Source organism: Rhipicephalus microplus, chromosome 3 (genome assembly GCF_043290135.1).
Source record: "Rhipicephalus microplus isolate Deutch F79 chromosome 3, USDA_Rmic, whole genome shotgun sequence".
Taxonomy (NCBI): Eukaryota; Metazoa; Arthropoda; class Arachnida; order Ixodida; family Ixodidae; genus Rhipicephalus; species Rhipicephalus microplus.
This window is the reverse complement of record NC_134702.1, coordinates 68,227,453-68,243,157: the sequence shown is the minus strand read 5'-3', so window position 1 is coordinate 68,243,157 and position 15,705 is coordinate 68,227,453. Positions and strand designations below refer to the sequence as shown.

The 15,705-nt window shown below is 43.6% G+C and overlaps 1 protein-coding gene across 1 annotated transcript in view; it reads right to left on the bottom strand.

Annotated features, from left to right (window-relative positions):
- Positions 1-15,139, bottom strand: part of LOC142803770 (uncharacterized) — a 101,660-nt gene extending 86,521 nt beyond the window's left edge. The window contains exons 1-2 of the mRNA XM_075889731.1: positions 14,980-15,139; positions 7,382-7,462 (exon numbers count right to left, since the gene is read on the bottom strand). Coding sequence (XP_075745846.1) covers positions 7,382-7,462; positions 14,980-15,061 — 163 coding nt within the window. The 5' untranslated portion in view covers positions 15,062-15,139. The remainder of the gene's footprint in view (positions 1-7,381; positions 7,463-14,979) is intronic.
- Between the last annotated feature and the right edge of the window lie 566 nt (positions 15,140-15,705).

Below are 15,705 nucleotides of genomic sequence, written 5' to 3'. Positions count from 1 at the left end.
GCTGCTGGCTCGGATTGGCCCAAATAAGTGCTGTCCCAGGCCAGACAGAGCGGATAGCTCATTTAGATGTGCCAAATAAGGAAGAAGTGCGATGGACACTGACAACGCTAATAAAAGTAAGCTGTTCATCGGCAGTCATGTTCCCGCAAAGTCAATGGCCGCAACCTCGAAGTGATATACCAAGTATAGCTTCTTACGCCGTTGCCACCAAGCCCGGCCGGCAGCTAGTGTGAGTGCTTCGCCGGCGCAAGAGAAAAAAAAAACGTCGCACAAAATTTGTTTCTCAGAAAATAAATATAATAAATATAATAAAAGATATTAAAGTACAGATAAATCGGTGCTTTCTCTCCATGCGCCAATTGTCGACAAACATCTACAGCGCGAAGGTGAATGCAAATACGAATCATCCGAAACGGCTGGCAGTGCAAAGCGAGTGATTTACGAGCATGGTGAAAAACCTGTGCCTGCGAGTGGTCTCATCGTTTTTAATATACATATGTCTACAAAACTCCGTAATACGCCATGGACATGACACCCATGGGCACCCACCGCTGGGCTTGCAAGAAGCTGTGCTCCTTGTAAACTAAACCCAGAGACGGTGGCGGCAAGAAGCCGGCACAGCGAGACCGGCGGGGCACATGACTGCTTCACCGGCCTTCCTGCATAAGAACCGCTTCTGTGTCTGTATTTGTGGACTCGTTGACCAGCAATGCTAATGCTGGTTTGGCCGAGACAATCGAGCACCAGCTGCTAATTCATATTCGCTAACTTAAGGGTTGTTGAATATTAGGCTTAGAGAGGCACTATAATATACGTTGGCGTTCCATGGCATACATGTGAGCCAAGCCTACGCTACTGAAAAGAACCCATGTCTAGCCTAAAGTGTTCTGCCTAGTGCTCGTCTGGCCATAATGTCTCAATGTTTGATAGAATTAACTTGTGCAATCTGTTTATTGCAAGAAAAAAAACAACATTGTGTGTGCTGAAAATACTCGGTTCTTTGAGGATTTAAAATCAGAATATTTTTTTTATTTCCTACCTTTACTCGTTTGCGAATATTTGTAATCTAGGTGGGACAATCTAACGCGGCGCACCGTTCAAGAGCCCGTTTCACAGTAAATCTACGTAAATACGCGTATGAATAGCCCTAAGTATGCTTAGTATACGTATCCATACCCCATTGAATGATGAAATATGATGTATTGATACTTCGCGACTGAACTTGCAAACGATACTACAGAAGAATTGCCGACGATCAATTCCACCCGCACACAATAGTCATCCCTAGCGGCATTGTTGAGGTGGCCACAAAGTCGCGAATTGAAGCAAGACAAAGAGGAGGCAACGGGAATGGCGCCTGATTATGTTAACGCGTTCCGCTCTTGATGGCAAAGCTCTAACATTCTCCAATTTTGTGAACGTCACAAGTGGTTCCAGGTCTTCCGTAGCTTGTGTGCAGCGCTATAAGTTTCAGCTTTTGAAACGCAGTATTTTATTGCACGCTGTTATGCCTGATGATGTCACATTGTATTAAGATAGACGTGGGCGAGTTGAAACCGGTGCGTGCACGTGGAAAATTAGTGCGAGCATGACACAGACACAAGACGACGACAATCGTACGTCTGTGCTCGTGTGCTCGTACTGTATCCTTCTCGCATTGTGTTTCCGTAGTGCACGCGCTGATTTTTTGATCCTGCTGATGACGTACGCACACGATTGAAAAGAAGCCACGGGCACTAGGCGTGGAAGCCTAACCGTACAGCTAATTATACACATACGCTCCTCCAATGCCATACACGATTTGATAACGAAACTAAACAGTGGAGGGGATAATCAAGTCATTGAGAGCGATAACGCCAGTGCCCGACTATTACCTCAGTCTCACAATTAGAAGCAGGCAACACTAAGTGAGGGTTGCCCTGTGTCCCTCAGGACAACTGTTTTGCGCGAAGTGAGAACAATGCAAACTGTAGCTAGGTGACCAAACGTCGTGGGCATACATTTCCAACGTGATATCCCTAGACGCGATACTAAACACCAAAAAAATGTGAGTGTGTTAGCGGTACAAACACGCTTCACGTTTACTATCCAGAGGAAAGTAGCAACTTACTGCTGGGAAGGAAGTTTAATTAGGCACCTGCTAATGCGGAAAATTTAATAGTTTCAACGTGTTTTATTTTTTCGCAAGCATATCCGCTGTTTATTAACATCAAAATGTCGGTAATTCAGCTATATTTTGCCACAAGCCTGCTGATTCAAATGATTCTTGGAGCGTGCCACGTGTGAAGCGTCGCAAATTTGCTACGAAAAGGAGCAAAAACGGCGTGTCGAAACGGCCGCGTACCTAAAAGGACAACATTTTCTATTTTCTATGTAAACATCGAATGGCCTCACTATCGACCATAGCAAATTTTTTTGATTTCGTTAATTACAAATGAAGTTACAAAGATCGTCGCACGCTGTGATTGCCTCCTCTCTTCTCTCATCCCAACGAACTTGCTGGAAGCTAAGCAGGGCAGGGATAGATTCAGCGAGATCTTTAGTGGGTGAGCAGCCTTGTGGCCGCCTTCATAGGGGGGGGGGAGGGGCGCAGTAACTGTGTTGCTCATGATGCCCGAATCAGCCAAAAGACTTTAATATGGCTATATGGCTCGATCACTTGAGTATATGTCGTCATTTGCAGGGAGGAGGCTCGACCACCGATCGACAGCGTTTTTGACCCCGCTAAGAAAGTGTCTTCAGATGAAAAAATTTCCGGCCAATAAAATAACGCACACAGGAAACGAAGAAGGAGACAGGAAAGAGGCCAGACTACCAACTGTTTATTCACATATGCGTGGCTCAAGTATATATACTCATACGGTCACATGGTGAAGCTAAGTGCTCTTTAAAAAATAACCAAAAATTGCCCAAAGTAAAAAACTGACTCATAATCATTCAAAGCTTTCTTCGCTCTACTAATCGCTACAGATTACAAACAAGATTCTAGGAACGTGTTTTCCTTCCTGCGCAGTGTCACGGAGCTATCGCTGCAGCATGCTTCACCACTCTTTGCAATATGAAAAGCTTCCAAAATTTCCCGTGCCAATTTTTCATGGCTTTTGCCTAAAATCTTGATTTCGTTCAGCAGTGGCTTACAATTGCACTGTTTACAATGAAGGGCTAGATTGGAGCCTGTGCCTTTCTCAAGTGATTTGAAATGTTCCCAGGCCCTAAAATTCACACAACGCCCTGTTTGGCCTATGTATAACATCCCGCACGTCAATGGAATTGCATACACCACGCCAAAAACACACTTCACAAAAACCTTCCCATGCTTCGCCTCACACTGAAACTTCTTCTTTTTCCCGATGCGTGCACACAAACCACCCAATTTCCTTGGTGCGGAAAATACCACGGACACTCCAAACCTGAACGCCACTTTTTTCAAGCCATGCGCTACACGGTGCGTATAGGGCAACACCTGTGGTATCCTCTGCTCTGGACCTGTCTGTTTGGTTTTCTTTTTTCCTTTCATTTTTTGTAGTAACGTTTCAGCAACAGCTGACAAAACAGAACTGGGAAAGCCAGCGTTTTTTAGTCTCTCTATCTGGGCGGTGAAGCTCGTCTCAAGCATGTGCTCACATGACTTTGTCAGGGCAGATTCAAGGCAAAGAGAACCGATGGCCCTCTTTACCGTTTTAGAGTGTGAAGAGTTATACGGTAACAGCTCTTTCTTTGCTCTTGGCGAATACATCCAACACACGTTTCCATCACAACATCTAATGTTTATGTCTAAAAATTGGAGGCTATTGTTCAGCGGCACCTCATGCGTAAAACTCAGGCCTTTCCCTAGGTTTTTAAAGTAGCATAATACGCTTTGTACGGTGTTGTCATAAGTCAGATTAAAATCAGCTGCTAAAACTACCAAAAAGTCATCCACGTATCTAAAAATTTGCAGGACAGTGCCTTTGTCAAACGTGGATTCTAAATCCCGGTCAATGGAAGATAAAAAAATATTACACAGCACAGGGGCAACGCAAGATCCAATGCATATCCCTTTCTTTTGAACAAACAAGCCTGAGTCAAAGGAAACAACCGTCGCCCGAAGGTAAAACTCGAGGAGCGACATAAACTTGTCCACACTAATGCCCACAGAATTTTGAAATGCAACAGTTCCATTACACTCAATGCACTCTCGGACAGACTTAAACAGCTCTGTATGCGGTACAGAGTAGAACAAATCCTCGACATCAATAGAAAATAAAAAACCTATTTCCTTCTGCTTCTTTTTTAGAAAAGCAATGACATCTGTCGAATTCTTTGTTAAGAATGGGTCCCGCAACTCGAGCCCCCGCAAGTGGTCAAATAAAAAAGAGCTAACTTGTTGTAACCAAGTACCGCGTTCACTGACGATACACCTGAATGGCATGTGTGGCTTGTGTGTCTTCACCACGAAGAATACGTCCAAAGTTCCTTTCTTGCATTTCCTGATGTCACTGGCTAACCTAGGAAGCTGCATCCCGTTGCACATAGCTATCGCTTTAGTCTTCACTCTGCAAGTTTTGCTGCTCACCTGTACAAAGTTCTTCGATAAAGCTTCAGTGGCCTTTTCCTTGTACATTGTCGCAGACATCACCACGAATCCGCCTTCTTTATCTCCTTGTAGTAGTCGAAGGTTGTTCCTTTCGAAGTAGGAGACGACATGCCGTGTGCTATCTTTTGGTAGAAGGTCCCTTTTCCGCGCAGTTTTCATGATGCTGTCAACACCGTCCAACAGACACCGCTCACTGTCATCTCCAGCTTTATAAGCCAACTTCCTGTTTAACGCGAGTAGATCGTGCGCTTGGATCGTAGGCGGCACGCTGTACTTCGGGCCTTTCTGCAAAACGGCAGCAACACCCTCGGGAACAGACGCTCCGTCCAGGAGAACAAGACTGCAAGGTTTCGTGGTCGCCTTTCTAGCCTTCCTCGGCAAGAACGGAAGGATTCCTTGCCACAGGAACTCGGTGTTCTGTGTTGCTATTCGCCTGAAGGTCCTCATTTTTTCTTCAACAATCCATGCCGCGTCGCTAGCACAGCACAGCACCCGAATCCAATCGTAGAGTAGTCTAACCTGCCTCCATAATTCAGACTTCATGATCCGGCAGATACGCTTAACGTGTCCACTAGACGGTGTAGCCATTCCGAAAAAGGCCACGATTTCTGGTGGCACCAGACCATTTCGTAGGTAATAGGAGTAACACCTTGCACGGCATATAGCTGTGGCAATTTGACCGATGAGGACGTGTACTTGAGCACCCTGAAGATAGGAACATTGAAAAGGGCCCACTGTATGAGAAAGATATTTCAATAATACTCGTTGTTGGGCTAGTTGGTGCATTGCTTCAGATGAAAAAATAGAGAGATAGAGAGACTAAAAAACGCTGGCTTTCCCAGTTCTGTTTTGTCAGCTGTTGCTGAAACGTTACTACAAAAAATGAAAGGAAAAAAGAAAACCAAACAGACAGGTCCAGAGCAGAGGATACCACAGGTGTTGCCCTATACGCACCGTGTAGCGCATGGCTTGAAAAAAGTGGCGTTCAGGTTTGGAGTGTCCGTGGTATTTTCCGCACCAAGGAAATTGGGTGGTTTGTGTGCACGCATCGGGAAAAAGAAGAAGTTTCAGTGTGAGGCGAAGCATGGGAAGGTTTTTGTGAAGTGTGTTGTTGGCGTGGTGTATGCAATTCCATTGACGTGCGGGATGTTATACATAGGCCAAACAGGGCGTTGTGTGAATTTTAGGGCCTGGGAACATTTCAAATCACTTGAGAAAGGCACAGGCTCCAATCTAGCCCTTCATTGTAAACAGTGCAATTGTAAGCCACTGCTGAACGAAATCAAGATTTTAGGCAAAAGCCATGAAAAATTGGCACGGGAAATTTTGGAAGCTTTTCATATTGCAAAGAGTGGTGAAGCATGCTGCAGCGATAGCTCCGTGACACTGCGCAGGAAGGAAAACACGTTCCTAGAATCTTGTTTGTAATCTGTAGCGATTAGTAGAGCGAAGAAAGCTTTGAATGATTATGAGTCAGTTTTTTACTTTGGGCAATTTTTGGTTATTTTTTAAAGAGCACTTAGCTTCACCATGTGACCGTATGAGTATATATACTTGAGCCACGCATATGTGAATAAACAGTTGGTAGTCTGGCCTCTTTCCTGTCTCCTTCTTCGTTTCCTGTGTGCGTTATTTTATTGGCCGGAAATTTTTTCATCTGAAGCAATGCACCAACTAGCCCAACAACGAGTATTATTGGAAGAAAGTGTCGCCAGGATTTAAAAAAAATGGCGTGGTTCTCATTCACAATTGCTAGGTTGGGGACTAAACCTACTGCTACCTGGAAATACTGCTACTTGAGCTCCTTATCTTGAGGTGATGGCCAGACCTCGAGTCCTGGTGCACCTTCGGCCAGCCGCACTACCCAAAGCTGGTTCTCGGGCAGGTACTCAGCTGTGTGTCCTCCCACTGAGCATGCATGCTTTGCGTTGGGATTTATTGGGTCTGTCCGGCTTTGTTGAGACGTTTCGAGGGTGTTGACTTAAACTGAAAAAGCTTGTGAACACTTCAAGTATGTCCGTATTCGATGTCATAAGCAGACTGTTCGTTCTGCTTGGTTCAATCGAGTGGCCCATCAGCGGTTAACTATCCCTGTGTAAACGCCTGCCTAAGCGCGCGGCGAGAAATTCGTGATCTGTACATTATATGTGCATTCATGCTGTGACTTGGTGTTAAATTTCGTGATGTCAGAATTTCCCCGATGAGCACAAACTTCTATGGTGCTGTTCGTAATAGGTATTTAATGCCGCAAAATTCAGTGAAACCGTCCTTGAAAGAGCATTTTATTTTCACCGAAGGTAAGTGCCCTTCATTAGGTTCACATATATTCACATTGTGACAGCGTGGATTCATGGAATCAGTTTTTATGGTATAGGATTTACACCGGTGCCTTATAAACGTACATACCATAAGTTATCCACCAAGGTGCTCTATTTTTTTTTTGAAGGTTTGACCGTTTTTGTAGACGGTGATCGTATACCATTGTATTCATGGGTGATTTAAATTGTGAATCCAAGCTAATGTATAGTGCGAGAGAGAGAGAGAAAGAGAGAGAGAGAGAGAGAGATGAAGAGGAAAGCCAGTAGGTTAATCAGATATCAGCATCTGGTTCGCTACGCAGCACTTCTCGTGAACTGTTGTGTGACACTAGGTAGTTCTCATATCAATATATTATTAGCGTGTAAACTGGTAGTTCTAAATGTAAGGCCACATGAGCACTCTAGAAGCTGAGTGCATCGAATGTTAGTAAAGAAGCGTTTACTGCTCGCGCGCACGTAGCAGCGAGGAGCTCTTCAGGTGACATACCAGTCGTTCCCTCTTTGGAATGTTCGTCGGAGTGGCTTTCCTCGTGGGAACTATTTTCCTCTTCCGATTGCAGTTGGGAATCTGTATGAAGTTTTTAGAAAAAAATTTAAAACAATATGCTGCTAGATATCGTCTTATCTCACATGAATTTGAATGTGAAAACCTATTTTTCGTGGAGGCGAAACTGTCAATACTAAACGTGCATTCAATTGCTATGATGTAATACGCGACAAAAGAATCCGTGTTCAAAAATAGAATAATCAGCTGTAAGACAAAGCCCTCTCTCTTCTTCAGCCATTCAGCCAAGTCCTGTGCCCTCTCGTGCCACGTTATACCAGCACACTTTTTAATGTTATTGGCTCACATAATTTTCTGTCTCCCAATACGCAATACGCTAATGGTAGCTGAATTCTGAGCAACTTCGACGTTAAGCCTTACTCGATGAATGCATCAATAGAAAAGGCAGATTTATACAAGATCTTTATTCGCAGTGGTCTTCGTTTGTACAAAAGATTTGCTTAGGGCCTGTTCTGAAACAGAATAACTACCTCGTAAGGCAGTTTTTGTCATTTAAGACCCCTTTAACTGACGATGAATGTATTATTATTATTAGTGGTAAGGCCCTTCAACAAGTGATAGAGCTCGCCATGGGCCAATTACCAGTGACGAAATAATCAGTACGTGACAGTACTTGAGGCGCGGTTTAAAAAGTGGCTAAACCACTACTATGCTTAGTACTCAAGACTTTTGTTCATATTTTAAATCTGGATACCCTTCATCAATTTCTTACAGAAAACAAGAGTACTACAAAACACCACAATTTGCAACATGCATCAATACATATTGGTACCCATCAGAATTATGGTCTTAGAAGTCGCTTAACGCTAATAATATTCGCGTTGCCCGTACCATAGTGGAACAATATTTTTTTTCGCTCGCATGCGCAACTGGGAATCATTTAAAAATGCCACAAAGTATCACTTATAATATACACTGACAAAAAAAACTTATTCGCATCGACAGCTGCAGACTGGTTACTTTGTGTACTGCTCACTACCAAACATTCGCTAAAGTACTACCAAGCAGGCTACCATTTGCGTTGCCCTCAATAATTACTGTTTGAGACGTCGAATCAATTCTCATGTTGGAATGAACCATGATAAATGTTTAAAACTGTTGTTTGGATCTTGTAAACCTAAACGATTGAATTTGAAGGATGCTGAGTGGTAATGTGTACCACCGTAGTACCTTGCACTTTCATTGGGCACATTTAAATTAAGCGCACAATACTGAGAAAAAAGGCCATTCAACTTGAAATGTTATGGCAAGAGAAACTCGCCCCGTAATGTTTCGCACTTTGGTAGAGCTAAAGTGTTCGAAATGTTTTTGGTAGCAAAATACTCTACATGCATAAAATATTCATTTGTTTCAAGGTCCTAATTTTTTACGAATACTTTCGACCTTAACTTCAAAGCAAATGTTTGGCTGCTGGGGCATGACAGTGCTTCAACACTAAAAAATAAAAAAATCGTTTCGCAGAAATTTCGCCGTCCACGTCTGTGACATTGTAGAAGAACGAAAAATTCTCACGGGTGTAAGGAATGAAAATCAGTGGTTCAAGTAGCAATCGAACTCAGGTATTCTTCCGGGCCATGCAAAGCAGCGACATTGGCTGAAATTGCTTCTGGAGAAATACTTATACAGGCTTCATGTTGGGTGAAGAGTCTCGCTGAAAGATGTAGTAATGCTTCTCAAAAATGTAGTATTGTATACCAGGCGTCAGTTCATGGTAATTGTGGCATGAGTGCGTGGTTTAAAAGCCCGTCTAATACAAAGCACTCAACCGTAATTAATCATCCTCAGCCATAGCATCAACAGAGTGCACCACTGCGTAAATGCACATAAACCGCAGAAAGTTCAGCATTGCCTTTCTCGCTTTCTTGTGTGTAGCTCGAACGTTCAGGCATTCCAAAACTCACTTCTTGGAAAGGGGCTGGTCATCGAGGCGCGTTTACCTTGTTGGGACGGACTGTCCCTGGTAACTGTATCGTGGGCAATGACAAATGGGATGTAAAATGGTTATCTCCGTTGCCCGCTGATCTCAGGCTGCGCCGCCTGCTATTGCGACTCAATAAGCAAGGCTGTTTGTCAAGCCACAAGTGGCAGAGGAGGGTTGTCTCGGATCGGAATGAACCGGAAGGTATTCTAAATGTCGGACGCGGATATTGAAAACGGGCGTGATGAAAAACCGGGCGAAAATCCCATCACATGTGTGACATGGTGATGTCAAACAGTGAGTGAATTTTTGCCGCTGTGTTGGTTCTTGGTAGCCAGAGTTGCCTGGAAGCGACTCGGAAGCTACAACTTGCCTTGTATCATTTAAATCCCGACACCTCCATCTTCCTACTAATTCAATTTGGTCTTGCGCTCGCGACATAATTGCTGATGACAGACACTGCAGGGTGTTCTAAATGGTCCATTTGAGTTGCACTGCAGAGTGCCGTAATGCTCCATAGCCATTGACATAATCCCGTGAAAAATTTAAATTCGTAGCTTTAGGCACTTGCTACGATCACCCCCCTTTTGATTCACCAGTCACTGTCGAGCCATCGGTGCAAAGCTGAATACAAAGTTTTTTACTCCTTCTGGGGAATGTGCACATAGAGTAGCCTTAAAGCTGGTGAAGCCAGTGGAGCGTGCCTATGAGTTTATGAGAAACCGATTGACAGTGGACATCGTAAATATGCGACACTATATCGCATCGGTATCTGTGAGCTGAACGGAGTATTAAGACAGTGGTGTTTAAAGAAGTGGAAGCCCGACGAATGTTCCTCCTCTTAAGCACTTCTACCGCACTTCTTCTTATGCCCTGCACTGATGTCCCAAAACGAAGGACCTGGTGCATTCAGAGAAATGTTAATTCGGAGCTATACTGAAGTTACTCCAACATTTGCATGGGGTTTAGCTGCCAGCATAAATGGAACGGTGTGAGTGGCTTGTAAAGCTAAAAACGATGGCAACGCCAGCGTTGCTTCGCTATAACCAGCCAATTGTGCAAATTAGTATATTTTGCAATTATTAATAATCCCTTTTTTGGTAGAAATCAATTATGAAATGGCTAATTATTTGGATCAGTGCTGATGATGCGTCGCCGCTGCTTCAGCATTGTTATACTATTGCATCATTGCCAAATTATTAGTCAATTGTTAACCACATACGAGACCACTACATGCTGGGCTACGTTTTGGGCTACTTGTTAGGCTACGTGTTAAGCCCCTATATTGGGCTATTTGCGTTTTTCATTGTATTTTGAGAATTTTAGTGTTGCCGGGCCAACCACAGATAACAGTGCTAACTCAGCAGGCGAAAGAGCCGCGCTCGCCAGAGGAGTGTCTTCAGCCTCGTCTTTCTCTTCATCCCCACCTTCATCTTCTCACTTCCTAAACACGTGCGCTGATTTTTCCAGCGTGGTATGCAATAATTCTGAGCGGCGAGAGAGCAAATACCGAGAGAGCGATAAAGAAGCTGTGGGCGTGAGAGATAAATGAAGAAATAGAAAGTAACACAGAAAAAAAAAGACAAGTCCTACCGCTCTGTTACTCCAATTGGTATCATATGAAAGCAAAGCTTCTCTCCACAGAAGTTGTTGATTGTTTATGGTGAAGTGACATACACGCGAGTTAGTACGATTCCCATGGGTATTTGACAGCTATAGCAGGGTTGGCATGGATTAACGCTCGTTTACTCTTTCTGGCTCATCTTTATACTCATGACTAACGCCCAAAATGATTGAACCCTCTAAATAGCTGGAGCTGTTTACATATACCTTGTCTCAGCCTGTCGAGTATCCCGAGCAAAGATAGCATCCATAAACAAGCGCGTAATGGACACTGGTACTCGATGTGCACTCCTTCAAAGCGTTGTAAACTGAAGAGAAAAACAGCGATGTGTGGACTCTTTGTTTGCTAATAAATTATTCTATATACGCCTGGGATCCTGTGTAAACTACTACACAGCGCTTCAACCACACAGGAGTCAGAAGTTCGTAGCTTGCGCCGTGAATGCGACAAGGCTTTCCGCTGACGTGTGTTTTGCTCCACTAAAGCAAGACATTCACCCATCGACATAGTTGCCTTTCTACGGCACTTAGTGTAGCATTTTAATTTGGCGTTGATATTGCATTTGAAGCAGTAGGCGGTGGTGCAACAGCATTCATACATGTGGAAGTGGCACTGCTTCGACAGAGAGCCGTCACTTGCAAACTCGAAGCGAAAGGCAAACGTAACTGCGTACATAACACAACCTCGATGCTAACGCGGCCACTATTTCTCTCTGGTATGGCGATACCCTAACTGCATCTTGGTTGCCTTGAATGCATTTATGGGTGCTCTTCTATGCATGCATCGAGGCACACTATTTGCACCGTCACCGACTCGCTTCCTATCAGCGCCCGCTCGTGTCATGACGCTGTACTTCACTTCAGCGATCCCAGATGGCGGCACCACTCCACCCCACGAGCCAAGAGAATTGTTACAGTGTACTAGCACCGAGTGAGAGAGAACGGGTGAGAGATAGAAGGCGCATTTGTAGATCCTTGTGCATCTGTGCCGGTAGCTGAACTGATAAATCCAACACCACCTAGTAGGTTCATGAAGAGCCTATAGCACCTGCCGTTGCGGGCTGAGAGATCGTGGGTGCGGTTCCCGATGACAGCGCTTTTTCTTGCAGTGTTTTGTGTTACTCCTTAGTGTCCATTTTAGTGACATCCTATCTGGGGCTTAAATGTCAGTGAAGTCTTGGTCGACTCCAATATAAAGCTTTCGTGTTAAAATCATAACGAAAAAAAAAAGACTTTGGTGAGGAACGATTCAAAACCCGCGAACGCAGATACGAAAGCGAGCGTTGTAACTACTCGCCAATTTAGTCACGCTAGCAGGGCGTAGCATTGATTTGTATTGTCACGTGGTCGTGACGTGGCCGAAGACAGGAGACTTCGTGTTGGGATTTAACTGTTTATTTGGGCGAACCTGTGCCCGGTGAATGGAAAGTCCAATTACAGCAGCAGTCTCGCACAGATTGCAGTCTCGGACTGATAGCGGCGAACGGAGCGTCGGCCTTCGATCAACAACTGACAAGCGGCGAAGCGCGTCGGCATTTATACTCTTGCCGTCGAATGTTCTAGCGTTATCGCTGGCGGTGGCGTAGGTTCCAGAACAATCTGTACCGTTCGCACAGTGGGCGTGATCTTATCGAAATGATCTACTACAGTCCGGAACCTTCTCGAAAACTGCAGGCGCGGTTTGCGCTGAGAATCCTGTGGTGTTTTGGGACGATAACAAAAACTTGGGAAATGGAACGTGGCAGTATAGTAAAATATAGCAAGGTGGTGGGAATGAATTGATGCTGAGGGGTGAGGAAACTTCGTAAAACAATGCATAAAAAGATTGATATGTGGGGTTTAACGTCCCAAAACCACCATATGATACATAAAAAGAATGTTACAGGGAGACAAGAGAGAAAAAAAGGCAGTAAGAGAAATAAGAAACAATCGAAAAAGATAGAAAACAAGAAGCAATCGAAAAAAGAGAAAGAATGAAAGTGAAGAAATAAAAAGATTGATATAATAAAAGAGAGAAAGAAATTAATGGCAATAAACAAAGAAAAGACGAGATAAACAGAGAGAAAACAAGAAAAGGAAACTTAATCGAAGGAAAGCAGGTGATTTAGCTCCACCCTTCCTTCAGGCTCAGCGCCACTAGAACGAAGCTGCCTTAATTTTTCCACGCTTGGGCTTTCCACGCTTTACTCGTATAGTAGTAACGAATAGCGGAGCAACTGCCTTGAGGTTGCCAGCTAAGCCAGAGAGCACAGTCAGCTCTATATATGAAGTGGTTCTGCATGAAGTGGGCCTGACGACAGATGATGTCCGCGTTGCATATCATGCTTCACTTTGCAAACACACCCATAGATGGCGTAACTGCCTTGGTCGTGGGGTAGAGCGTTTCGAGCATGAATGGGCCTTAAAGTCACTATATCAGGCACGGATAAAGCAAGGACAAGACAAGAGCTGTTACGCACCCTTTCGAATGCGTATCTAACGTGAAGAATGATAACGTGATACATCTATCGAAAGTAACAAAACATCGCAGAAAACCACAAGAACAAACAGCACAGGAGAATCGTAGCTCTCCTGTTTCTGCTGATTGCACATTAGCTAGATTGCAGGTAAGTTCTTTATTTCATAACAACTTTTATTAGCATGCAGCCGCGCACTCACTTCGCTAATTTGTTCGTGGTTGGGGCCATCACTGTGAAATGTTCAAAAGGTATTGAGGAGGCATGCTTGACTTTGGAAAGCAACAGCAAAGCCATGAATACCTTTAGGGGGTGTTACATCTCACCAGCAAAGAGATAAAAAGCATGTGGGCCTGCGCGCAAACATTATCCTGGTAATTGTTTTTCTTAAAAAAAACAAAGGACTACTTGTTTCGTTTACTGTGGTGTTTACAAAAGAGTACGACTGGAAAAGAAAATGGGTCTGAAAGTGGATCTCGAAAATTGTGTGCCGAGAATCTTTAGGAATGCTCTGACTGAGACACCTTCTGCTTACGTCCCTGCTGCAAATTGTGTGCGTGATGCTTTCGAATGTCATGAACAGTTTCGTTTATCGGGCTGAACGTTCCAAAGTGCAGGGATGCTATGAAAGGTAGCGTAGCGGGGGGCTTCTGATAAATTAGTCACATGAGTTTGTTGAAGTACAGTGGTATCGCATGGTGTACAGGGCTCGGGTATTTATGCTCCATCAAAATGCTCGAACACGCACTTTTTAGGTCAATCGCCGAGCAGCGTAACCACTGAGGCCACGCAGTGGCTTGTACATGACACAACATTTCACGTGCAAAATAACGTAATTACGACTGCAAACATTATTATGTCTCCTGATTGCTAGAACATTGGTAACCCCAAATTTTTCCAGATCGCTTAAGGTAGCCTCTAGAAAGATGCGCTGTAGGTCCTGTGGTATGCATTAAGAGCTTTTTCATTCGATTATATAGCTCCATTCAAGTTCGCTGGGCCACCCCACATATAGTTAACGTCATTCTTGCACAATACATTTTTCACACGTTTCTATTAGCAACAATAAGTTGGTGGTATGTGTCGGCTCTCTTGATTCTATTTCGTTATACTCTAACCATTATTAATAACAATAAAGTAAAGAACGTTTAATCTATTCACATCAGTGATATAGCTCTTATACCTAGAATCCAAAAGAAAAAAAAACACAAGTGTGGCACTGTCGCCTGTTCTACTCATCCATATATTTTATCTATTACGTGTGAAAGTTACATAAAAATAGATTATATCGATGCGATATGCCTCTTTATTAACATTATCGAAAGTTTAAGATGGTGTAATAAATTCATGTTATTCTAAGCCGCATAGAGTTGGTACGCAACTTGTTCGTCATTAATGTGAGAGAAAATAGCTTCAGCATGTTCATATCTATACGAACAGCTATGTATCGAAATTGATCTTTTGATGAAATATTATGCATATAGTTCTGCTTAGAGTCAGTCTTTCAGTAGATTATAGCTTACCTGGTCTGGCAGCCGTCAATGTCGCACACAATACCGCGCACAAAGCCAACAACCAAAGCGTTCGCGACCAGTGTTTGATCATGGTGACTTGCGACTCCTACTACTGGTATCCCAACAAATCTGAGTGAATTCTGTTCAGTTTTCAGCCCCTATACATTGCTTCAGAAAAGGCCGACAACGGTGATTGGCTAGGATCTTTGAAGGTGAAGGAGTGACGTATTTTCATAACCATAGCTGACAGCCTGTCTCAATACGGATAGCTTTGGTCTTAATGTGCATTTGCAACATTTCAAGACTGTTCGTTCCGGAAATGTCAAACTACTGGAAGAAAAACTTCTTCTAATGGCATTTTAGCGCATCAGATGTTGATTAGGCCAACGTCCGTAAAAAATCAAAATGTAAGTAGCTTTAGTGCACGGGAAAAGGTGCATGTAGGTTGTTTAGCCCTTATGACGTCGTGATTGTGAATAAACATTGGCTTGCACTTCTACGAACTAAATTAATTGTCGCACTTACGACGAGACTTTAAAGCGTCACTGATAGGGTAGGCTGAAAAAACAGCAACACTGTACATAAAACTAAGCAGACAAGCAAGTTCCTTACTCGCTTTTGCACTGATATTTTTTATTAGTGTAGTTCACTGGGTAAGTAGGTTACTGACACCGAAATGACGCAGCGCAAAAAACAAATGCAAAAAAAATCACGGCCTATCCACGGAGTGAATTA